The sequence below is a fragment of the Ostreococcus tauri genome (genome assembly GCF_000214015.3).
Source record: "Ostreococcus tauri WGS project CAID00000000 data, contig chromosome 01, whole genome shotgun sequence".
Taxonomy (NCBI): Eukaryota; Viridiplantae; Chlorophyta; class Mamiellophyceae; order Mamiellales; family Bathycoccaceae; genus Ostreococcus; species Ostreococcus tauri.
In genome coordinates this window covers 797,102-819,754 of record NC_014426.2, presented here as the reverse complement: position 1 = coordinate 819,754, position 22,653 = coordinate 797,102, and the positions used below count along the sequence as shown (strand labels likewise).

The 22,653-nt window shown below is 60.7% G+C and overlaps 14 protein-coding genes across 14 annotated transcripts; 8 read left to right on the top strand and 6 right to left on the bottom strand.

The window, feature by feature from the left end:
* Positions 1–219: 219 nt before the first annotated feature.
* Positions 220–2,019, top strand: OT_ostta01g05050 (unnamed product; the record flags this gene model as incomplete). The annotated part of the gene is made up of 1 exon (XM_003074509.2): positions 220–2,019. The coding sequence occupies one exon, from the start codon at positions 220–222 to the stop codon at positions 2,017–2,019; it is 1,800 nt and encodes a 599-aa protein (XP_003074556.2).
* Positions 2,020–2,121: 102 nt separating this feature from the next.
* On the bottom strand, positions 2,122–3,033 carry OT_ostta01g05040 (Adenylate kinase; the record flags this gene model as incomplete). The annotated part of the gene is made up of 2 exons (XM_022985445.1): positions 2,122–2,886; positions 2,971–3,033. The coding sequence occupies 2 exons, from the start codon at positions 3,031–3,033 to the stop codon at positions 2,122–2,124; spliced, it is 828 nt and encodes a 275-aa protein (XP_022838321.1).
* A 390-nt stretch (positions 3,034–3,423) lies between these two features.
* Positions 3,424–7,170, top strand: OT_ostta01g05030 (Serine/threonine-protein kinase, active site; the record flags this gene model as incomplete). The annotated part of the gene is made up of 1 exon (XM_022985444.1): positions 3,424–7,170. The coding sequence occupies one exon, from the start codon at positions 3,424–3,426 to the stop codon at positions 7,168–7,170; it is 3,747 nt and encodes a 1,248-aa protein (XP_022838320.1).
* Positions 7,171–7,438: 268 nt separating this feature from the next.
* OT_ostta01g05020 (Glutamine synthetase, glycine-rich site) lies at positions 7,439–9,795 on the top strand (the record flags this gene model as incomplete). The annotated part of the gene is made up of 2 exons (XM_022985443.1): positions 7,439–7,444; positions 7,624–9,795. The coding sequence occupies 2 exons, from the start codon at positions 7,439–7,441 to the stop codon at positions 9,793–9,795; spliced, it is 2,178 nt and encodes a 725-aa protein (XP_022838319.1).
* A 71-nt stretch (positions 9,796–9,866) lies between these two features.
* OT_ostta01g05010 (DNA/RNA non-specific endonuclease, active site) lies at positions 9,867–11,132 on the bottom strand (the record flags this gene model as incomplete). The annotated part of the gene is made up of 1 exon (XM_022985442.1): positions 9,867–11,132. One exon carries the CDS (start codon positions 11,130–11,132, stop codon positions 9,867–9,869), a length of 1,266 nt encoding a protein of 421 aa, XP_022838318.1.
* A 42-nt stretch (positions 11,133–11,174) lies between these two features.
* On the bottom strand, positions 11,175–12,119 carry OT_ostta01g05005 (Proteasome A-type subunit; the record flags this gene model as incomplete). Its single annotated transcript, XM_022985441.1, has 2 exons — positions 11,175–11,900; positions 12,066–12,119. The coding sequence occupies 2 exons, from the start codon at positions 12,117–12,119 to the stop codon at positions 11,175–11,177; spliced, it is 780 nt and encodes a 259-aa protein (XP_022838317.1).
* A 263-nt stretch (positions 12,120–12,382) lies between these two features.
* Positions 12,383–13,642, bottom strand: OT_ostta01g05000 (Peptidase S1C; the record flags this gene model as incomplete). The annotated part of the gene is made up of 1 exon (XM_022985440.1): positions 12,383–13,642. One exon carries the CDS (start codon positions 13,640–13,642, stop codon positions 12,383–12,385), a length of 1,260 nt encoding a protein of 419 aa, XP_022838316.1.
* Positions 13,643–13,930: 288 nt separating this feature from the next.
* On the top strand, positions 13,931–14,773 carry OT_ostta01g04990 (unnamed product; the record flags this gene model as incomplete). The annotated part of the gene is made up of 1 exon (XM_022985439.1): positions 13,931–14,773. One exon carries the CDS (start codon positions 13,931–13,933, stop codon positions 14,771–14,773), a length of 843 nt encoding a protein of 280 aa, XP_022838315.1.
* Positions 14,774–14,849: 76 nt separating this feature from the next.
* On the bottom strand, positions 14,850–16,667 carry OT_ostta01g04980 (Helicase, C-terminal; the record flags this gene model as incomplete). The annotated part of the gene is made up of 1 exon (XM_022985438.1): positions 14,850–16,667. The coding sequence occupies one exon, from the start codon at positions 16,665–16,667 to the stop codon at positions 14,850–14,852; it is 1,818 nt and encodes a 605-aa protein (XP_022838314.1).
* A 196-nt stretch (positions 16,668–16,863) lies between these two features.
* On the top strand, positions 16,864–18,474 carry OT_ostta01g04970 (SANT/Myb domain; the record flags this gene model as incomplete). The annotated part of the gene is made up of 1 exon (XM_003074504.2): positions 16,864–18,474. One exon carries the CDS (start codon positions 16,864–16,866, stop codon positions 18,472–18,474), a length of 1,611 nt encoding a protein of 536 aa, XP_003074551.2.
* A 75-nt stretch (positions 18,475–18,549) lies between these two features.
* On the bottom strand, positions 18,550–19,476 carry OT_ostta01g04960 (unnamed product; the record flags this gene model as incomplete). Its single annotated transcript, XM_003074503.1, has 1 exon — positions 18,550–19,476. The coding sequence occupies one exon, from the start codon at positions 19,474–19,476 to the stop codon at positions 18,550–18,552; it is 927 nt and encodes a 308-aa protein (XP_003074550.1).
* A 131-nt stretch (positions 19,477–19,607) lies between these two features.
* Positions 19,608–20,890, top strand: OT_ostta01g04950 (26S proteasome subunit P45; the record flags this gene model as incomplete). Its single annotated transcript, XM_022985436.1, has 2 exons — positions 19,608–20,336; positions 20,375–20,890. The coding sequence occupies 2 exons, from the start codon at positions 19,608–19,610 to the stop codon at positions 20,888–20,890; spliced, it is 1,245 nt and encodes a 414-aa protein (XP_022838313.1).
* A 164-nt stretch (positions 20,891–21,054) lies between these two features.
* OT_ostta01g04940 (Chlorophyll A-B binding protein, plant) lies at positions 21,055–21,950 on the top strand (the record flags this gene model as incomplete). The annotated part of the gene is made up of 2 exons (XM_022985435.1): positions 21,055–21,183; positions 21,318–21,950. 2 exons carry the CDS (start codon positions 21,055–21,057, stop codon positions 21,948–21,950), a joined length of 762 nt encoding a protein of 253 aa, XP_022838312.1.
* A 268-nt stretch (positions 21,951–22,218) lies between these two features.
* OT_ostta01g04930 (CHCH) lies at positions 22,219–22,476 on the top strand (the record flags this gene model as incomplete). Its single annotated transcript, XM_003074500.1, has 1 exon — positions 22,219–22,476. The coding sequence occupies one exon, from the start codon at positions 22,219–22,221 to the stop codon at positions 22,474–22,476; it is 258 nt and encodes an 85-aa protein (XP_003074547.1).
* Between the last annotated feature and the right edge of the window lie 177 nt (positions 22,477–22,653).

The following is a 22,653-nucleotide window of genomic DNA, read 5'->3' as shown; positions in this document are numbered from 1 at the left end:
AACCTCTCGCGCCCGTGGCCGCCACGCCTCGGACCGCGACGCGTCGTCACCGTCCGCGCGCGTGATCGCGCGAACGATCGCTCGTCGCATCTTGACGGCGCGCGCGTCGTCGTCGGCGTCGTCGTCGTCGAGCACGTCGACGAAGCGCGCATCCACGCGCGTGGGCGACATCGAACGCATCGAACAACGTGACGGCGCGCGCGGGCGGAGTCGCGCGCGATGACGGCGTCTGTGGCTCCTCGTGCGTTTGTTGACGCGCGCGCGATGCGTCGCGCGAAACGCGGAGGGCGCGAAGGACGAGGCGGACGCGTGACGCGAGCGGCTCGGGACGAGCAGTCGGCGAGCGAACGCGCGACGTCCGCGGACACCGATGATCAGCGAGCGGCGGAAGGAGCGTGGCAGATCGGTGTTGGAGAGATTAATTGGAGCGACGCGGCGTTAGAGCGGCGAAACAAGGCGCTCGCGGCGCTGTTGGACCAGACGATGCTCGACAAAAAAATGCTCGAGCGCGCGCTCAATAAACGCATCGAAGACGTGAGCGCCGAACTCGTGAACGCGAAGATAGAAATAGAAAAGGCAAAGATGGACGCGGCTAGGCAGACTGAACGACAGCGCGCGGTGTTGTACGCTGAGGTCGAGCGCGACCTTACGGCACGTTTGCGTCAAGGCATGGAGAAGGAACTACAGGCGAACATCAGCAAGTACCGAGCGGCGGCCGATCGCGCGCAAGCGCAAGCCTCCGAGCGAGCAAAAATGATCTCGGATCTCATGTCCAATCTCGAGAAGTCAGTCCGAACCGAGGCCATGGACCAGATTATGTTGCTGCGAGCATCGTTTGAGAAGTCGACCGAGGCAGACGCGGCGAAAATCAAGGCGCTCGAAGAGACCATCGCCGCCATGGACGCTCAAGCAAAAGCTTTGAAGGACTTTGCGGCGGATCACGAATCGATACGCGAAGATCGAGATCGATTGTCTAACTTAGTCACCGAGAAAGATCAAAAGATTCTTGCTTTGTCGAAGGGTTTGGAGGACGCAAACAAACAGGCGGCGGATGCGCTCGCCAGGTTGACGTCTGCCGAATCGAAGATTGTGCAGATGGACAAAATCGTGGAGGGTCGTGTGAAGTTGACGACGCAGAACGCATCCATTCGCGTAGATGCGGCGCTCGTCGCAAAGAATGCAGCTGAGGAACGCGCTGAAGAAATCAAAAGAATGAGCGACGAACTCATCGCCGCCGCCGTAATGCGCGCTGAAACTGCCGAAACGCAGTTGTTCCGTCAAACTGAAATCTTGGAAGAATTCGCAGCGGTCACGGACGCAAAGATAAAGGCGACCGAACTTTTGGTTCAACTACAAGAGGAAACGTCTGCTCAAAAATTGGAAATTGAAGAACTACGAAAACTCGTCGAAGTGAACGTCGCAGACGCGACCACTTCTAAAGCGGAGGCCATGAGCGTCGAAGCAATGAAAAGTCGCGTGGTCCAAGAGACCACCGAACAGGTGAAGGAAATGCAAGAGACACACCAAAAGAGAATGAAAATCATGCAGACAGAGATGGAAGGCGAGTCGGATGAATTCGAGATGACTTTAGAGGCGAAGACAAAGGAGATCGAAGCGCTGAAGCAAGAAATTGCGCGATTGTCGCACGCGGCGCGAAGCGACAACGAAAGATTTGAGCGTGACATTCGCGTGCAGACCGAAGTGGCCGCCACGTGGCGCGCTCGCGCGGAGTTCATGGCGAAATCCATAGAGCGAAACGAAGATCCTAGGAAGCTACTGGAGGAGCGTCGCAGTCGCTTGAAGACAAACTTTAACGGACCGCTTCTGCGAAAGTTTGTTGCGCACGGATGGAACTTGCCCGAGGAGCATCAACGCACTTGGGAAAACGGAAGCTTCGCGCACGATATCGACGTGGAGATCGATCGCGACCATAAGTTCGATCCGCACACGGAGATCGCCAACGCGAAACGACTCGGGACCACCGGATGGTCCGCTCGAGCGCGCACCGAAGAACCTTAGCATTTCTCACGCCAACACACACTTGAATCAAATCGAGAGTGGCCAATACTTTGTATTCACAACGCTCGATTTCATCAACATAATATAATTATCGCGCCGCGCCTACGCAAACTTGGAAAAGAAGCCCTTCGTTTGCGCGTACACGTCCTCTGGAGACTGGTCGCTGTTCACCGTGCAGACCTTGTTCAGCTTTTCGTAATAGTTGATCACCGGCAAGGAGCTCTCACGGAACGTGACAAAACGTTTCTTAATGGTCTCAATATTATCGTCAGATCGCCCCTCGTTGCGTCCGAGCAACCGCGTCGTCATCACGTCTTCCGGACAGTCGAAGAAGAGAACAAAGTCGCAGTCGAATCCCGCCGTGTTCTCCCATGCGTCGCGGTTCTCCTTGTTGCGAGGGAAACCATCGATCAGGAATCGATCCTCACCGCTCGCGCGCATGGCATCGAGGAGTAGGTTCACCGTGACCTCGCTCGGGACAATTTGTCCTTGCTTGATCATCTCCGCCACCATGTTCCCCTCCGGACTTCCGCTCTTCATGTGCGCGCGAAGCAAATCGCCCGCCGACAGGTGCACGAACGCAAAATCCCGAACGATGTTCGCGCACTGCGTCCCCTTCCCAGCCCCGGGTCCGCCGAGCACGAACACCACCGTCGGTGTCTTCGTTTCACCCTTCCCGATGCCCTTCCCGCCGTCGCTCTTCTCCTCCGTCGCCGCGCGCGCGTTCTTGCTCTCGCTCTCGCCCGCGCACGCGACCGCCGACGCACCGCCCGCGACGATCGCGCTCGCCGCCGTCCCCGTCACCACCGCCGTCACCGCGCCCGCGCGCACCGCGCTCACGGGCTCCCGCGTCCCTCCGTTCGCGCCCTATCGCGTCCCGATGCGCGTCGTCAGTCAGCCATCCATCCTTCGTCTCGCATCCGCTCCCGTCGCTTTCTTCCGCGCACGCACCCGCATCGCCCGCTCGGACGCCCGAGCGACGCCTCGCGTCAATCGTTCCATCGCTCGTCGCATCGCGGTCGCGTCGCCTCCGTCGTCGTCGTGTGCGGTGGACGCGAGCGAGCGATCGCGTGGCACCGCCGCGCCGTCCGTCGTCCCGCACACGCGCGCGCGCGTCCGTGCGCGATGTCTCGCGACGCGTCGACGTCCGCGACGCGGTGCCTCGCGCGTGCGTCCGCGTCCGCGTCCGCGGGACGCGCGCACGCGCGCACGCGCGCGCGGCGGAGGACGACGTCGCGCGCGGGACGTCGACGGAGCGATGACGTGGAGACGAGGGAGGGCGACGACCGCGGACGCGAGTGGACCACGGGACTGGATGGATTGTTCAAACGCGCGTCGTCGTTGACGTCGCTGGTGACGGTGTATCAAGCGCCGGCGCCGCCGAGCGTGACGACGACGTCGAAGATGGACGCGCTGGAGGCGGTGGCGCGGTGGCACCTGGGCGGCGAGACGTCGACGACGCTCGTGGTGAAGGAGGTGACGGATGTGATCGTGAACGAGGTCACGAGCTTTCCGGCGAATAAGTTGGTGGTCGGGGAGACGCCGAGCGTGGCGATGCACGTGCCTGTGCCGAGTTTGCGAGCGACGACGCTCATGCCGGGAAGCGTCGGGGCGCTGGGCGCGGGACGGAGCGCGGAGAACCCAGGGACGGAGGGTGGGACGATGCCGATCACGTTGCCGACGTGGGAGAAGTGGACGCAGCCGACCACGGCGCTGGCGCTGCGAACGGTGCTGATGGTGACGAGCGCCCTTGCCGCAGCGGGCGGCGTGCGAGTAACGGGCGACGACCAAGCATCGATGAAGAATAGAGTTTTTGTCCTCTTGCCGGAAGGAAGCGCGATGGGTGACGTCAAGGGCGTGTACGAGCGGCTTTGGCCTGATTGTCCGTACGAGTTTGCGACGTATTCGCGCAGTGGGATTGCTGAAGTCGCCGCGAGCGACGTGTGCGCCAAGCGACTCAAGGGGCAAAAGAAGCTTGTGCTCTTGGTGAATCTCTCGGCGCCAGGCGACGAGGACGCGGCGGAATCGGACGGCGAGGCCATGGTCAACGCCGTCGAGCTTCTTCTTGAGAAGAACATTGCTTTCGTGCAGCTCACGCTGTGGTTAGATAACTCGCTCGCGGTTGCGGTGAAGACAGGCAAGACGCGAAACGTCGAAAAGGATAGGCTCAAAACGTTGATGGAAGGTCGCACAAAAATTCTGCTCGGCCGGTCTGTGAAGCGCGTGCAGGCGAGAAAGGATGTACTTCAGGCTTTTGAGGCGGCGAAAGATGATCCGCAAGGTCGTGCGCTTGTCGTACTCGAGGAGGCGCTTGCTGAGGCGCGAACTCTTGGAGCGATGGGAGAAGAAGGAGAAAGGCTGATGCGCGAGATCCGACGCAAAGCTAGCGCCGCCGAAGAGCTTGCCCTCGCTAACGCTCTGAGAGCAGCGTGCTTACAGGTTCCATTAGATTTTCAAGCGCTACAGGCAACGTACGCCCGAGCACAAATTTTTCTTCGAGGCGTGGACATGGACGATGTCATAGCAAGCGTCGACGAACTGAACCAAGATCCAGACGAGCAAATGGCGTCGACGTCCTATGACCCGGATCCTTTTGCGGCTATGATGGAAGAGTCTGCTTCAGAAGGAGGCGCGAAACAGAAGAACGCGCGTAGCGCGCTGACAGAAGCGGTGATCGGTGCTGAGCGAGCGTTACGAGCTGCGGCTCTCGAGGAGGATCTGCGGATCGCTTTAGCGGACGAGTCAAGCAGAACTATCGAGTCGGTGCCGCGTCTGGAAGCCCTATTGCTACATGCGACGAAGTTGGCGGCGAGTGGACCGCCTCTGACGCAAGCAGGGGCGGCTAAACTGAACACTCTTGTGAGTCGAGTCCAGAGTCGGGCCACGGCGCTTCAGAACATGGAGGGCGCGCGAGCAGCTCTGTTGGAAGCTATGACTCCGGCGACGAACGGTAGCGATGCAGCGGTGGGGGGCATCACTGCCGATGATGTCAAAATGTTGGAAGACGCGCTCGCGCGCGCGAGATCATCAGCTTGGCCGTGGCAGCTGGATGAACTCATCGAGAAGGCGGAGAGAGTATTAGTGCGTTGGCGCAGACTCGAGCGTTTAGAGACCGCCATTCTAAGTAGAAGCAAAACCGAGCTTCGCTTGGCCCTAGAGGAGGCACAGCGAGACCCCGATACGACCGAATTGGATACGCGTAGGGCTAAGAAGGTTTTGAGTGAACTAGACGCTGAGTCGGCTTTGGAAGGTGGCGATCAACGTTTGCGAGCGTACTTTGCGGCAAGTAAGGTTGCTTGGTCTACCGGATCCGTGACGCCGGAAGGAGCTCAGATGCTGCTGACGCTGCGGGAAAGTCTAGATATCACTCAGGCCGAGCACGAGCAGATCCAGCGCATGGCAAACGCAGCGAGTGGGACGTTGAAACAGTCGAAGTCATCCGCTCCGAAGGTGTCTAGCAAGCAGTCGCAGACGGCACTTTTTTCTGGTCGTGACGACGCTGTGCAAGGCCCTTTGTTCGAATCAGCCGAACCCGATATCTCCGCGGATACCAGTGAAGAGCTTGATGAAGTCAAAATTGCATGGGCGAACGCGGTGGCGGACGAAGATGGTGTCGGCGAAGTCGCAGGAGATGCAGCGGAGGAAACAAGTGGTTGGCGCCGCGTCGGTGATAGCATCATCTACAACGAAGAAGAAGTGATCGGTGTTGGAAGCGCGGGGACGTACGTCTTCCGAGGTTACGTTCGACATACATCTCGTGCGCGACATGCTGTTGCCGTGAAGAGAATCGCACGACCTCCAGGGGAGAAGGGGCGTGATCTCGTACAACTCGTTGAGCGCGAGGTTGAGTTGATGACGGCTCTGAATCAGTCTCCTCTGGTGCCCTTCTTCCATTGTTGGGGCATCACCAGCTCGAACGTATTCATCGCGCAAGAGCTCTGTCCGGAGTCCCTTCGTGAGCACATCGCTCGTCAACCGACGCTATCCTCGATCAAGCGCCTCAAGCTGCTCGCAGGTGTCGCCGAGGGAATCGCGTGGCTTCACGATGACGAGAAGACGCAAGGGTGCATTACGCATAACGATCTGAAACCGGAAAATCTGCTCGTGACATCTAACGGCCACGTCAAGATCGCCGATGTCGGTCTCGGCGTGCGGCTTCGCAAAGAGGAAGGCGACGTGGATCAATATTCATTGGGCACTTTCAACAAGTACGGCGTCTCCATCAATCTCGCTGGACGGGCTCCCGAAGTGTTGGCTCGTCGACCACTTACGCCTGCGGCAGACATATGGGCCATGGGCGTCGTGTTCTTCTACATTCTAACGGGTGGTAACAATCCATTCGGCGAAGAGTCCAACGCGAGGCCGAACGACGAGGAGATCCTGAACGGGCGCTACAATCTGCAGCGACTCATGAGTGTGAAGCACCTGACGCCTCGACGCGCCATCGAAGCGAGGCACCTCTTGTCCGCGATGCTTTCACCTACTCCCGAGCGCCGTCCGACGGCGGAGGATGTGCTCAATCATCCGTTGCTATGGGATGACGACAAAGTCCTGGAGAAAGTGAGCGACTTGCACGCGAGCTCGGCCAAGCTGCAGATGAGCCTGACGAGCGTGCTGCAAAATGTCAACACTAAAGCGTTGTTGAGCGGGGAAAGCGAACGAGGCGCTCTTCTCGCCGCGGTTCAGATGGATCTTCAAGACTGGCAGCGCCAGATGGACCCTGCAATCTTGGCGCGCGTGTGCAACTTCGCACAGCGAACCAACGACACTGGATCGGCGGGCGTCGATGCTAACGGCAAATCAGCGTCTAAAAAACCCACGAAAGGAAGCGGCGAGCACAGCACCAAGTCTTACGGCAGTGGCTTCGCCGATCTGCTTCGGTTCTGTCGCAACGCCTACGAACATCCACCGACGACGCACAAGGAGATCGCACCGATCATTCAAAAGCTTCTCGACTCTGCGGACGGAGACCCGAGCGCGCTCCCGACCGGCGTCTCCGCCGACGTCCCAGCCGCGCGACTCACTCGGGATCAGTGTCGAGCCGTGTTCGCCGCGTACGTCACGATGACTTTCCCCGGTCTCGCACTCGCCGCGCACGAGTGCGCACGCGCCACCGCCGCCGCCACCGCCACCGCGGCGTCGAGGCGCTGAACCGACGGGAACCAACGCGCGATCGACGATTCAAAATCCCGTCTCGTCGACGTCGACCGGTCGTGACCCACCAAAACTTGAGGGTCCCTCCCGCGACGCTTCGCACATGTAATTTTACATAGGTTTCGAATTTACACAGTACATACCAAATGTCCAATTTGTGGTTTTATCTCGTACAGCCGGTCGACACGTCGGGAACTCGATCGTCGATAGGGCCTCGTCGTCGAGCCCCGTCGCCCGCACACCGCGAGCGCGAGGACGAATCAACATGCAGGTACGTCACGCAACGCGCGCGCGCGCACGTCCGAGTCGTGATCGATCGCGCACGCGCGCGCGGGCGTCGATGGAACGAACAGCCTCTACAGGGTTCCAGGGTTGCTCGCTTTTTCAGCGTGTACGATTAATCACCGTCGCGTGCTGACCGAATCGACGCGTTCTTCGTCCCGCGCGCAGTCCGTGTTGAGCCAAAAGATGAACCTCGCCCCGAAGGCTGGGGCGCTCCGCGCGGGAGCGAAGAAGGCGCGCGCCACTCGGGCGACGCGGACGACGGCGATGCTCTCGATGAGCAGCGGGCCGGCGACGACAGAGGGCTTCGGCTCCGCGTGCTTCAAGGGTGCGGTCGCGGATAAGTACTTGAGCAAATACGGTGAATCTTCAACGCTCCTTGCGAACGGGAAGTGGACGAAGGACATGGCGAAGGCTGACATCGTCGCCAAGGCTGTGCTCGACTGGGCCGTTGAAAATGGAGCCTCTGTGTACTGCCACTGGTTCCAACCGATGGGCTCCTCGGGCGTCCGTCACGGTAACAGCGGTCAAGTGCACCAGTCCATGTTCAACTTCGCCGAGGATGGCACTCCGTACTACTCGTTCACGGGCGAGCAGCTTCTCCAAGGGGAGACGGATGGTTCCTCCTTCCCGAACGGTGGCATGCGCGCGACGCACACCGCGGGTGGCTATCTCTCCATCGATCCGTACTCGCCGATCTTCCTCCGTGAAGATACCGTCTTCATTCCGGCCGCGTTCGTTTCTTACAACGGCGACGCCCTCGATGAGAAGACGCCGCTTCACCGCGCCACTGACGCTTTGGACAAGCAAACAAAGCGTATGCTGAAGGCGATGAAGTACGACGTCGGTTCGGCCAGCGTGTACGCGAACATTGGTTTGGAGCAAGAAATCTTCTTGACCCCGCGCCATGCATTCTACCGCCGTCCGGATCTTCAATTCACCGGCCGTACCATCACCGGTAAGTTCCCGGCGCGTGGCCAAGAGATGAGCGACCACTATATGGCCCCGATTTCCCGCGCCACCGGTGCGTTCGAGTGCATGCGCCAAATTCAGCAAGAATGCTTCAAGATGGGCATTCCTTTGAAGACTCGCCACCGTGAAGTCGCGCCCAACCAGTACGAGTTTGCCCCGATGTTCGGCAACGCCATCTCGCAAGTTGACCAAAACTTGATGATCATGCAAGTTATCGAGGAAGTTGCGTCCGAGCACGGCCTCGCGGCGCTTCTCCAGGAAAAGCCGTTCGCTGGTGTCAACGGCTCCGGTAAGCACAACAACTGGTCCATCGGCACCTCCGACGGCCTCAACTTGATGAATCCGAAGCAAGTGAACGCAAAGACTGGCAACCCGGAAATCTTCCCGTTGGTTATGGCCGCCATGGTCTCCGCTGTTGACAAGCACGGTGACTTGATGCGCGCCGCGATCGCATCCCCGGGCAACGACTTCCGCCTCGGCGCCATGGAGGCGCCGCCGGCTGTCATGTCGACCTACCTTGGCCCGTCCCTCACAGAGTTCCTCAACACGGTGAAGAACGGTTCCCTTGGTGAGTACGCCCCGAAGAAGAAGCCGCTCGAATTCGGTTCCGATACCTTGCCGTCGATCGAAGTGCCTGCTGAAGATCGTAACCGCACGTCACCGTTCCCGTACGGTGGCAACCGCTTCGAGTTCCGCGCCGCCGGTTCTTCCCAAAACGTATCTCTTGTGAACACGGTGCTCAACACTATCGCGGCCGAAGCTTTCAAGATCGTCGCTGACCGCCTCGAAGCCGGCGAAAAGCCGCTTGCCATCGCGCAAGACTTGCTCAAGACTCACGACAAGTGCATTTTCAATGGCAACGGTTACGATCCGGCCTGGCCGGATGAAGCCGTCAAGCGTGGTATCTGGCGTATTGACGCTGGCTGCGACGCCATCAACGAACTTGACAGCGCGAAGAACGTCACTCTCTTCGAAGGGATGGGTATTTTCACCGCGAGAGAAATCCAGGCTCGTAAGTCTGTCCTCCTTGGTCACTACGTTGGTTCCGTCGAGATGGAAGCGTTGACCATGATTGACATGATCAACCAACACGTCATCCCGTCCGTGAAGAAGGCTGACTTGGGTAACCCGAGCAAGCTTGTTGACGCCGTGAAGACCATCAAGGGTGCCGTCGCGCAAATTCACGGCACCGAGGACGAGCACAAGGCGGCTACGCTCGCGCGCACCTTGCGCTTGACCACCATGGTGGCAATTCGTGAGATTATTGACGAGTTTGAAAGCCGCTGCCCGCCGGAAGACTGGACTCTCGCGACTTACTCCGAGCTGCTCTTCTTCGACACCTACCCGGAGTCGGAATACGGCTGCTAAATTACGGAATACAAAATATTTTGCTTAGCGAGGTTGGTTGAAGCCTTTCAATATTGACGAATCTCTATACACTACTTTTTGTCCCATTTGCTCGGCTTGAGTTCGCACGCTGTGATGTCGCACAAGTGCCTAACATCGTTCCATTTTTTTCCACTTTCCTTTACCAACTCGCTCTGATCACCCAACGGATTAAACGGAGCGCTAACGCCGCTTTTAGAAGGCGGTAAGCTCGGAAGTTTTCCGGATCCGGGTAGCTGCTTCGCCGTTGTTGTCAAAAACGTTTGCTCTGCTCGTTCGTATCGCCTTCTGTCCTCTCCCGCGAGTCCCCTTCGAAAGAATTCCAAACCGCTGACGATCTCTAAATCCGTAAGTGGCACGACAAACCTACGCAGAGGAACGTTCTTCGGTATCGACGAGTTTGGTAGCACGAACGCGGCGCAGGAGACGCGCGAATCCTCACCCTCGACGAACACAACTTTGAAGAAGTGCGTCGGCACAGCCATCAGAGCCGGTGGCTCTCCCAGCATCGGATGACGCATCTCCCACACCGTCGGTCGCGGTGCGCCGACATTCGCGTGATCGACAGCGCGAGCTGACGCATCGAACGATTCAGCGTCTGCTGATTCGCTTCTCGATGCTAAAAATAACGGTCCCGTCGCGACGTACGCCGCCTTCGTTCCATCGGCGCACGCCTCATCCCTCACGAACTGTTCCAACTTGGCCCAGTAATCTCTGTTGAAACCTTCCCCGACCTGCGGCGACACGTTCGATAGCGCGAAAGTTGCGTCCATGTCCTCCTGACTCCCCTTTTGATCCGCCGCCGCGACGAGATGTCCTCTGTCATATCCGCTCCCGCGATAGTCCGCCAAACGACTCCGGTGCTTCCATGAAACCGCCTCATCCTCGGCAAAATCGCTCCGCTTCCGACTCCCGCTCCCGCCAACCGTCTCGCGCGTTATCACTTCCATCACCCATCGCGGATTCCTCGTTCGTCCGTCAAAGGCGTGGACGTAGGAGGACTTCTGATGAATCACGCTCGAAGTGTCCAACGGCCAACCGTGCCTCATCGCCTCGTGCTCGACGGTCTCCGTGTTCTCTGCGCGCTCGGACGCGCTCGCATCGTCCCCAGACGCGATTCGATTGGCCTCGCTGAGTGTGCGGCGAGCGTAGGCGTACGCCGCGGTCGCACCGAGGGCGGCGCCGAGGGCGAAGGACGCGGCGAGCCTCGGCGCGCCGGCGGCGGGACGGCTCGAATGCGACGCGAATGAACGCGCAATGACGCGCGATCGCGGCGATGAACCATCAGCGAAGAAACCTCGGGGCTGGATGCGACGCATCGAGGCGACGGGCGTGTGACTATGAAGTTCGCGCGTTACAAATCACTGTTGCGTTGAAGCGGCGGCGGCGGCTTCAGCCGCAGCACGAGCTTTCTCTTTCTTCGCCTTGTCGAGCTCCGCCTTTTCGTCCTCGATCGCCTTCACCATTGTATCGATAGTTTCCGCGCTCAGCATCTCTAAACCACTCGTCGGCGTGCGCATGACGGCCAACTCTATGTTCTTTGAGCCCGGCTCAACAACCTCGAGGAGCGCCTTGAGTGTGAACTTGATGGCGTCCTCGCCGCTAAACTCGTCGTAATGCTTCTCCAACCACTCTCTCACGGATTTGGCGTTGCGACCGATCGCATTCGCTTTCCATTGACTGTAGGTTCCGCTCGGGTCGGTGTGAAACAACTGAGGCTTACCCTCAGGCGAGAAGCCGGAAATGAGCGTGCTCAGCCCAAATGGTCGCACGCCACCGCTCTGCGTGTACTTCTGTTGCACCCCTCCTACGTATCGCGCGATGTACTCCACCGACGCCGCATCCTCGAGCGTCAACCTGTGACTCTGACACTCCGTCCTAGCCCGATTAATCAAGATCCGCGCGTCCGCCGTGAGTCCCGCGAACGCCACCGCCACGTGATCGTCCAGCATCTGAATCTTCCGAATCGTTCTCGTATCCTGCAACTTCGGCACCGCCTTACGTTCCACGCCCAGGACGACGCAATCTTTCCCCCTAACGCCTACGGCGAGCGTGCCTTTGCGCACCGCCTCCATCGCGTACTCGACCTACGTTTTCAAGGCGAATCGCGCGCGTGTCAGATCTAGGTCAGCTCGCGCTTCTTTCTCGTCAACCGCGTCGTCCACCCTCCTTCATCCGCGTCGTACGATCGCGCGCGCGCATGCTATTATTTTCGAGCGCGCGTCGAACGCGTCGTTGCGTCGCGCGCGTACCTGGAACAGGTGTCCGTCCGGGGAGAAGACGGTGATGGCGCTGTCGTACGGCATCGCGCTCGAGCAACGAACTCGACGGGTTCACGCGCGCGCGAAGAGCGTCGATCGATCGCGCGGGCGCGAAAGCGTTCAGTGCGCGCGTTCGTGTCGATGCGTGACGCGTCGAAATCGAGCGCTTCGAGCTCGACGGCCGCACGCGAGACGCGAAGTGGCGAGTCGTCAATATTGAACGAGCAGTGTTGTGGAACGCTCGGCTACCGGTACGCGTACAAATAATTACATACGACGACGTGGTGACTCGACATGTGCGCAGCGATCTACGCGCCGAACGTACGAGGGATTCTAGGTGGACGCACGCCTACGCCCGGTGGGCTGACGTTTCGCTCTTCCGCGTTCACTCGGCGATTGTTGTGCTCGGCCAAGTCGCCGACGCGAATGATTACGCGGCGGTGCATGTGGGAGTCCTGCGCCGAGGGTCGGAAGACGGTGAACTCGTACGACTCACCCGGGGCGGTGCCCTTGACCCTATCCAGAATCTGTGCGCCGTTCATGACGACGCCGTCGACAGCAGTGATGACGTCGCCGACGGCGAGACCGGCGAGCGCTGCGGGCGATTTTTCGATAATGTCGACGATCACCGTGCCCACTGGAATCTCCTGAGCGCGATCACCAAACGCAGAGTTCGCGGTAAAATTGTCGACCATTCGAATCCCGATGAACGGATGAGGGACCTTTTCGCCGTTGGCGAGAAGACCGACCACGCGCTTGACAGTGTTGATGGGTATCGCGAACCCAATGCCCTCCGCGTCGGCGCGAATCGCCGTGTTCAGGGCGACAACCTCGCTAAATTCGTTCACTAGCGGCCCACCAGAGTTTCCTGGATTGATCGCGCAATCGGTCTGCACGAAATCGACCCGCCTATCCGTGATTCCGAGCTCCGCGGATGTGCGATGCACGTTACTTATGATGCCCAACGTGACGCTGTTATCCAAACCTAACGGGTTCCCGAGCGCGATGGCGTAATCTCCCACCTCTACGTGATCACTGTCACCCAACCTTGCCTGTGGCAGCGCGTGTCCAGCCCTCGGCTTAAGCCTTATGAGGGCAATGTCTGTCAACAAGTCAACGCCCTTCACCTCGCCGTCGTACACGTTCCCGTCGATAAATGTCACCTTGACCTGTTCCTCGCTCTTCACGACGTGACTGTTCGTCACCACGTACCCCCGATCGGCATCAATCACGAGCCCGCACCCCGTTCCTCGAATCACCCCGCTTCGCGCGTTCGATCCCATCTTCGCCCCCGAGCGCTCGGCGTTCACGCCTCCGCTCACCCCAGTCGCTCGCTTCAGACTCACCGCATCGCTGTCGATCCGCACCACCGCCGGACCGATCGCGTTCGCCGCATCTCTCACGAACGAATTCCTCTTCGCTCTCGCGTCCTTTCCGAGCATCCCGCGACCGCTTCGTCCGCGCTCGACGCCGACGAAGCGCTCGAACGACGCGCTCGCGCGCGCCGGCTCCGCGCTCGTCCCTCGCCTCGCCTGCGCCGGCGCGCTCGCCCCGAGTCCGCACGCCATCGCGACGCCGACGCCGACGATCGTTCGTCCCAATCCACCGCCGCGCCCGCCGTCGCGATCGACGATCGACGCGCGCGACGCGGATGTCATTCTCTCGAATTCGAGCACATCTTCGTCGTTCGCCCTCGACGCCGCATCCGTCGACGCCGCATCGTCGCGCGCGTCCCGCCGCGCGCGCCGTCGCGTTCGCTCGCGCGTCGTCGGTCGACACCACGCGCGAGCGAACGCGGTGGCGCGCGACGCGTCGTGCGCACGCATCATTTCTCTGCGCCGCGCATTGACGCATCGATGCGCCCGTCGCGCGTGCTCAGCGCCCTCGTCATTGTCCTCGCCGCGGTCGCGGTCGCGGACGCGGTGCGCGTGCGCCCGAGATCGTTCGCGGGGGTCGGCGCGCGCGCGGGACGGCGACGACAGATTCCACCGCCACACGATGGATTCGGGGCGAAACCGCGACGGATGGCGTCGACGCGCGATGCCGTGGGCGTCGACGGACGCGTCAAGGACGGCGCGAGGGACGCGGCGTACGCCGAACGCCTGCGGGCGAGACGCGAGGGCGAGGGGAGAGGGAAGGATGTCGGGACGTCGAGACGACGGTTGACGCAGACGGCGGCGATGGAGACGGATGAGGCGTGGACGAACGCGGCAGACGTCCCGGAATGGACGACGTGCGATGGGTGTCGGCTCACGGTGAGAGGGTTGCACGCGGATGCGGTGGTGGCGGCGAGAACGACGCCGCAGTCGTCGTGGCGGGCGTTGGACGAGACGCTCAGGGAGGAGGTGGTTGCGTTGGCGTGGCGAGAGACGACGTGCGGTCGGTTTAAGAACGTGAGTGCGGTGATTATGGATGAGAACAAGCGGTTGGTGGACACACGGGACGGCACGAGGCACTCGGAGGTGAGTAATCCGGCGGAGGCGCGGTTGAGACCGGAGGAGAACGCCGACACGTTCGCCGCCGCCGTGTTATCCAACGTGTGCGCGTCGCTCAGAGACGATGAGCAAACGCGAGATTTGGTGGTGGCGGCGTTGGCATCGATCGATGACGTTCGACCTATGGACGATGTCGGGGCGCGAGATGTGTGCGATAAGGTCGTTCCGAATTGTACAGAATTGTCTCGACACGATGAATTGTAGCTTAGTTGTGAATAGGTACGGAGTCGTACGCGCGTGGAGAGAACACATGGCTCAAACCAAATCATATAATGTCACATCATCTACTGCGCTTGCGCCCGGTCGATTTCTTCTTGAAACCACCCTTGAATTTATGTTTCTGACGCAAGTCGGGCCCGGTCTCGCGTTTGTCGCTGCGCTTACGCTTCTTCTTCGAGCCGAACTCGGCGACGTCGACGTCGAGCTGATAGTTCGCCGCCGCTTTCGCGTGTTTTGAATCCGGCTCCACCGCTCTGGAATCACCGCGTTTCTTAGTGCCTCTCAAGTACCCAGGCAAGTGGCTCAAGTGCTTCGCATCTGGATTCTTCGACAGACTGCTATCGTGCTTGAGCAAGGCTAAGTCGTCGGCGTTATCTTCAAAGTGCGCCGCTAAACGCTCCGAGTTCAACAGTTCTTGCTTCAACTCACGTACACGCGCCTCCTTAACCGCAGTTTTCCCTACCGCTCGAGCGGCGTCTTCCGCGCGGTAACGCAGAGCATCCACCGCTTCCTTGGGAAGTCGATCGAACGGCTGAATTACTTGCGTAGCAGCGACGGTGTCCCCAACCGTACTCACTAAATCTTCCTGGATTTGCTTAAACGCTTCCTCCTCCGTGGGGGAGACGATGGTTATCGCCGTACCAGACTTCCCCGCTCGGCCAGTGCGTCCGACGCGGTGCACGTAAGCGGCGGCTGTCGCCGGAACTTCGAAATTGATCACCGTGCCGACGGCTTGGAAATCGATCCCGCGCACGACACCAAACTCCTTATCGCGTCTATCCTTCTTCTTTTTCTTGCTCTCACGCGTCGGTGCCTTATCCTCTTCCTCCTCTTCCTCAACTTCCGTTGCTACCCTGGCGTCGTCCGCCGCGGCCACCATGAAGTCGTACACGCCGCGATTGAATTCCTGTAAAATGTGCGCTCTCGAGTTCGCTGGTAGCTCGCTATGAAGCGCACACGTTGGCACGCCAAACTTGTGCAGGAACAATCGAAGACGAACCGCCGCGTCCGCGTTCGACACGAAGACGAGCACCTTTTTCTTGCACAAACCGAGACGCAGCAACGCCATGGTGTACAACAAGCGATCGGACGATTTCGCAATCTCCAACGAGTAGTGCGAGATGTTCGGTGCACTTGGCTTCCCATCGTCTTGGTCATCACCCTCCTCTTTCATCGCCGCCTCCTCGTCCTCGACGTCGATCGTCGTCGGCTTGTGCGCCACGACGTCTCTCAACTCCTCGACCTCCGGGCTCAAAGTCGCGCTCAGCATCATCACCCGCGTTCCTCTTTTCACCGCCTTCATCACGCTCTTAATATCGTCCACGTACCCGAACGACAACAACAGATCCACCTCGTCCAGGACCACCGTCTCCAACTCCTCCTCGAGCGCGCCCGGCGGAAAGTACCCGCCGCGCACGCACTCCGCCACCCTCGCCGGCGTCGACACCAAAATCTCCGGCGGCGACCCCGCGGTTTCCCTCAAAACACTCGTCCCCGCGCTCGGCGCCGGGAGTTCACCCACTCGACACCCCGGCGCGCACAGTCGCGTCGTCGACGCGCACGCGCGGCGCACCTGACGCGCGAGCTCGCGCGTGGGCGCGAACACGATCGCTCGAAGCCCCCGTTTGCGCTCGCTCGCGGTCCCGCACAACGCGTGCACGATCGGCGCGACGTACGACATCGTCTTCCCGCTCCCCGTGCTCGAACGGACGACGACGGAGCGTCCTTCGAGCGCGAGCGGAATCGCTCGACGCTGCACCGCGGTCGGTCGCGTCTTGTGCTCGCGCACCAACGCGCGCGCGACCGCTCGATGGAGACCGAGGTCGGTCCACGCGCGAAGGGCGTGGTCGTCCGCGACGTCGTCGCGCGCGAGGTCCATCGCGCGCGTCCGCGCGGTGTCCAGCGACGGACGGGGCGACGGGGCCGGCGGCGGCGTGCGCTAAACCCTAAACCCTAAACCCTACGTCCCGCGGTTGAAACACCCGCGTGTACGGGTGTGCCCGGTCGCCCATTCGCCCAATCGCCCGACGATTCCCCCGCTCGCGACGCGCGAGACCGACGCCGACGCGCGCGCGATGGACGACACCGCACCCGACGTCGACGCGCGCGCGCGTGACGAAGGAACGACGGCGAACGCGACGGCGAACGCGACGGAGAACGCGACGGACGCGACGGATGCCGCGCGCGCGGGACGACCGTGGACGGAGACGACGCCGCGACGCCGCGAGCGCGCGTTCGCGCCGAACGTGCGAGGGACGGGGGTGAAGGTGCGCGCGCGAACGTCGGGAGAGATAGGGGCGAGCGTGGATGGGAAGAAGCGCGCGAGGGAGACGGATGGGGGGGATCGGGACGGCGGAGGCGCGAGCGCGAGACCGGCGTCGAGATTGGGGAAGAGCGTGGAGAGCGCGAGCGAGGGGGAGGGGCGGAAAAAGTCGAGATTGACGGCGGTGGTGCCGTCGGTGGTGGGGTCGGGGAGTCGGTTGAGGACGGCGAGGGAGAGCGCGACGCCCGCGCCGGAGCGGCCGAGGACGCCGACGACGCACGCGTCGCAGGCGACGATGAGCGGTTCGCCCGCGGTGCGAGGACAGACGCCTTTGGGTTTGCGATCACCCGCGCCCAGTCGTACGTCGAAGCAATTGGTGCCCGCGGCGTCGAGGATCGAGGCGAAGCTGTCGCCCATCGTTCCGGCGCCGCCGCTCGCGTTGCCTCACGGAGGCGTCGCGCCCGTGGATCCTCTTTCGTCTCCTGGAGCGCTCGCGCTCGTGGTGCCGCCGCCCGTGATGGCGGTTCCGGCGCACAGATGGGTTCGGTCGGCGGGTTCAACTCGCGGCGGCCGTGTCGGCGAGGGAAGTCGACGGGACTTGCTCGAGGCAACGACGTCGTACGACAACGATCCAGCCATGACGATTCGCGACATCATACGACAGAAATCCGCCGAGGAACGGGCGAACGAGGCCAAGTCTCGAATGTTGAAAAAGTCTAAATTGAAGGCGGCGAGCGATTTTGGGAAGAAAAGAACGCCGGAGCCCGCAGCTCCGGTGGCACTGCCAGGCAAGTCGTTTGCGCCGAAACCCACTGTCATGGCACCGCAGGTGCAAGTCATAGACGGTAACATCGTCATTAATCCGCACTCACTCACCGTGGCCGCGGCGGCGGAGAAGTCCTCGGGGTTGGACGAGTTTAAACGCGTGGAAGAGAACGGGACAAAACTGAACTCGGCCACGTACGCTAACCGAGCAAAGGCGGAAAAGTGGAGCAAGGACGACACCGAACTCTTCTACCGAGCCATGACGCAGTTTGGTACGGACTTTTCGCTCATCGCTCGTCTTTTCCCAGGCCGCACCCGTCGTCAGGTGAAACGCAAGTATCTTATCGAGGATCGAGCCGACCCGCGACGGGTCGAGCGATGCATTTCAAACCGTGAGACGGACCCAGCAATTTACAAGGCGCTCATATCGGTACTGCAGGAGCAAGCCGCCGAGGCGGATCTCGCTCGCTCTAATATAGATGCGCGCGTCGTCTTGGACGGCGACGCCGGAGAGGAATCGACGGAACAGCCACCCACTGAGGACGATTCTGTGAAGGAACAACCAGCCGCGGAGCCGGCCCCTTCGAAGTCCAAAAAGAAGGCAGCGGCTGCGGCGCCTAAAGGGAGGAAATCCACGCGGACGGCCACGAAAACTTAGATTTGATCAGGGGCTGAATTTTTCAATACTACTTACGCGTTGGCAACTCGTTGGGATTTTATGTTTTGACCTACGTCACCGACCGGACTCGACGCCCATCGCCGCTTCCAGTCTCGCTATCGCCGTATCCAGTCTTGCGTCCGTTCGAGCAAGCTCGTGCGCGACGTTTTCAACAGTTGCCTCGCGAATGCGCTTCACATGTTCCTTCAAACCAAATAGCAAACCGTGAAATCCGGTCAAGTACGACATCAGGTGCTCGACATGTGCCTCGTCCCCGATCGTCGGCGTCGTGTTGGCGTACTCGCTCTGCGGCGGCGACAATTGCGCAGGCATGGGCGTCGGCGGAGGTGACTTCTTAACAGTCATCCCAGCCGTTCGCGACGGTGGTGGTGTCACGTTTGCGCGCATCGGTTCCCTCGTCGGCGCAGCAACCGTCTCCACGCGCGTGGCACCGCCGAGCGTCCCTCTCACGCTCGCTGCGCGTGGCTTCTCCACGACGAAACTCTCCGGCTCTGCGTCTCGCTCCGCCGCGCTCGCGCTCGGCGTCTTCATCCTCCGAAACGACCGCTCCACCTCCGATGCGACGTCACCGCCACCAATACCGCCACCAGCCACACTTCCTGGCGTCTTCACCGGCGTTTTTTCCCGCCCACTCGCCGCGCCCGCGAGCGCCGCGCGCAACGCCTCGAACGCGCCCAAATCCTCCGCGCACGCCTCCACGCACGCCTCGTCCGCTAAAAACCGCTCGAACTCATCGGAAAACATCGGTGAACGCTCCCTCCCCCACGTATCGAACTCACACGGCGCGCCCGACCGTTGTGCGACGCCCGAGAGCGCAGAACCATCGTCCTTTTTCAAAGATTTCATACCCACAAAGAGCTGTCGCCAGTCCGCAAACTTGTCCTTGATGACATCCGCAAACGTCGTTTGACGACTCGCCAGCGCGACGAAGAGATCGGCGCTGCGCCTGCGCGCGTCGTCGTCCAAAAAATGTCCCGACATGGGCGCGGGGCGACGAGCGATGACGCGATGACGCGCGACAGATGACGAAATCAATCTGTTGACCAGTCTTTTGCGTCCCCGCGTGCGGGGCGCGCGACGAAGCGGCACTTCGCGTCGCGCGCGCGGTCCCGATGGCGGTCGCGGACGACCCCGAAGCGGGTGAAAACGATAAACCCATCGTCCCGCTCGATGAGGACGACATCGCGCTGTTGAAGACGTACGGCTTGGGCGCGTACAACGATTCGATCAAGGATCTGGAGAACGATCTGAAGACGATCGCGAAACGGGTGAACGATCTGTGTGGGATCAAGGAGAGCGACACTGGGTTGGCGCCACCGTCGCAGTGGGATCTCACGGCGGATAAGCAGGCGTTTCAGGAGCAGCAACCGCTGCAGGTGGCGAGGTGCACGAAGATCATAAACCCGGGGACGGATGACGCGCAGTACGTGATCAACGTGAAACAAATCGCGAAGTTTGTGGTGGGGTTAGGGAACGAGGTGGCGCCGACGGACATCGAGGAGGGCATGCGGGTTGGGGTGGATCGGAATAAGTACTTCATACAGCTTCCGCTGCCACCAAAGATTGACCCGAGCGTGACGATGATGACGGTAGAGGAAAAACCGGACGTGACGTACGGCGACGTCGGAGGGTCCAAGGAGCAAATCGAGAAGCTCAGAGAGGTGGTGGAGTTGCCGTTGTTGCATCCGGAGAAGTTCGTCAAGCTCGGGATCGATCCGCCGAAGGGGGTGTTGTGTTACGGGCCGCCAGGGACGGGGAAGACGTTGCTCGCGCGCGCGGTGGCGAACCGAACCGACGCGTGCTTTATTCGCGTCATCGGTAGTGAGTTAGTGCAAAAGTATGTCGGGAAAGGGCGAGACTGGTTCGGGAACTGTTCCAGATGGCGAGGAGCAAAAAGGCGTGTTTGATTTTTTTCGACGAAGTGGACGCCATCGGTGGCGCCCGCTTCGACGACGGGCAAGGTGGGGACAACGAAGTGCAGCGTACGATGCTTGAGATCGTGAACCAACTCGATGGTTTCGATGCGCGAGGGAATATCAAGGTGTTGATGGCGACGAATAGGCCCGACACGCTCGATCCCGCGCTCCTGCGTCCGGGCCGACTCGACCGTAAAGTCGAGTTCGGTCTCCCTGACCTCGAGTCTCGCACGCAAATTTTTAAGATCCACACGCGCTCCATGGCGGTTGAGCGCGACATTCGCTACGAGCTCTTGGCCCGTCTGTGTCCCAACGCCACCGGCGCGGAGATCCACTCCGTGTGCACCGAAGCCGGCATGTTTGCCATTCGTCAGCGCAGGAAAACCGTCGGCGAGAAGGACTTCCTGGACGCCATCAACAAGGTGATCAAGGGATATCAAAAATTCTCCTCCACGGCCAAGTACATGCAGTACAATTAGGAACGCACGCGGCTCGTCCCGGGTAACGCTCCCGGGCGAGGACGCGTTTGTAGACCATCACCACACATTTTCACCAATCACGACTCATCGCGACCTCGCCCGCGGACGAAGGAAATCTCGCGCCAAGCTGTCTGTCCCGCATTCAGGCACACTCGCGACTCGAGATGTTCACCACCACCTTCACCGGCGTTCGCGTCGTCACGCAACAACAGCGAGGAGCGAAGAAGATCGATACCTCGGTCGTCGCTCGACGCACCAAGGCGTCGGTGCCGGCGAAGCGATCGGCGTTCAAGGTGCGATGAGGACGAAGACGATGGATATCACGCTCGAGCGTATCTTGGCGTCGAAACGATCGATGGGACGTCGGTGCGAGGGCGCGATGGGTGCGCGACGACTGACGAGGAGATTTTCGTGGAAACAAACGTAGGCGAACAAGTTTGGCTCGCTCGCGCCGCCGGATTTGTACCCGGAGTTCGGCACGTACCCGGGCGGGGGCGAATCGCCGGTGATTCCGTTTGGGTCGGAGAAGAACGCCGAACGCGAGATCATCCACGGCCGATGGGCCATGCTCGGTGTCACCGGTGCCTGGGCCGCCGAAAACGGTACGGGTATTCCGTGGTTCACCGCCGGTACCTTGTGCACCCCGGATGACTGCACGGCCGTCGCGGATAAGTTCCCGGGCGCCGTGGCGCCGCTCGCGCCGGCGGGCTCCGGCTACCCGAACTTCTGGGCCGTGCTTGCGATCGAGATCTTTCTCGTCGGCTCCGCCGAGTGCTACCGCACCGGTCTCTTTGAGAACCCGTTCCCGGAGCTCACGCAAGGTGACGTGACCCCGGGCGGCCGCTTCGATCCGCTCGGCTTCGCGGAAGCGGGCGACCTCGAAGAGCTCAAGATCAAGGAGCTCAAGCACTCCCGCCTCGCGATGTTCGCCTGGTTGGGCTGCATCATGCAAGCGCTCGCCACCCAAGAGGGTCCGATCGCGAACTGGACCGCGCACGTCGCGGACCCGATCCACGCCAATGTGCTCACCAACGCGGCGAAGGGCTTCAAGTTCTATTAAGCGGCGAATCCGGATATTCACGGCTACACGGCCTTTTGAGGTAACGTAGCGTGAAGATTGTTACACCATCAAACCCTTCCCGAGTTGTTCCACGACACGACGCACTTCGCGATCGAATGTGCTCCCTCGCCCTCGCTAGACTTGCTCCCTCGGCGACTCCTCGAACGACGCCCGTCGCTCATCCATCCGCGCGTCCGGGCGCGTCTCCTCCCAGCGTCATCCTCACTTCGCGCATCATCGCTCTCGATCGTCGTCGTCGGTCATCACGATGGCGAAGACACCGAGCGAGCCTCGATTGCGGATCAACACAAAGTCAGGCGGACGTGGTAAGCGACGAGACGTCGCGTGCCTGTCAGAGATGTTCGAGCTCCTGTCGTGTTACAAGACGAACGCGTTCGAGGATGCGAAGTGCGCAAACGCGAAAAAGGCTTTGGACGCATGCTTGGAGCTCCGAGCGAAGGCACCGAAGAAGATGAACACTATCAATCATCACCTCCAAAGGCTGGCGCGGATGACGAAGCGGTGAGGGAGAAGAGACGAGACGCGGAGAAGAGAGGAGGGTTATAGATTTGTTTAGTCGTTAGGGTGAGCGAGAGTGCGGTCGATCGTGAAGGGTGTTCGACGTTGTAATTAGAAGTTTGCGTGTTCAATTGATCGATGTTACATGTCCGTCGGTTGACGACGGCAGCTCCGTCTGGGAATC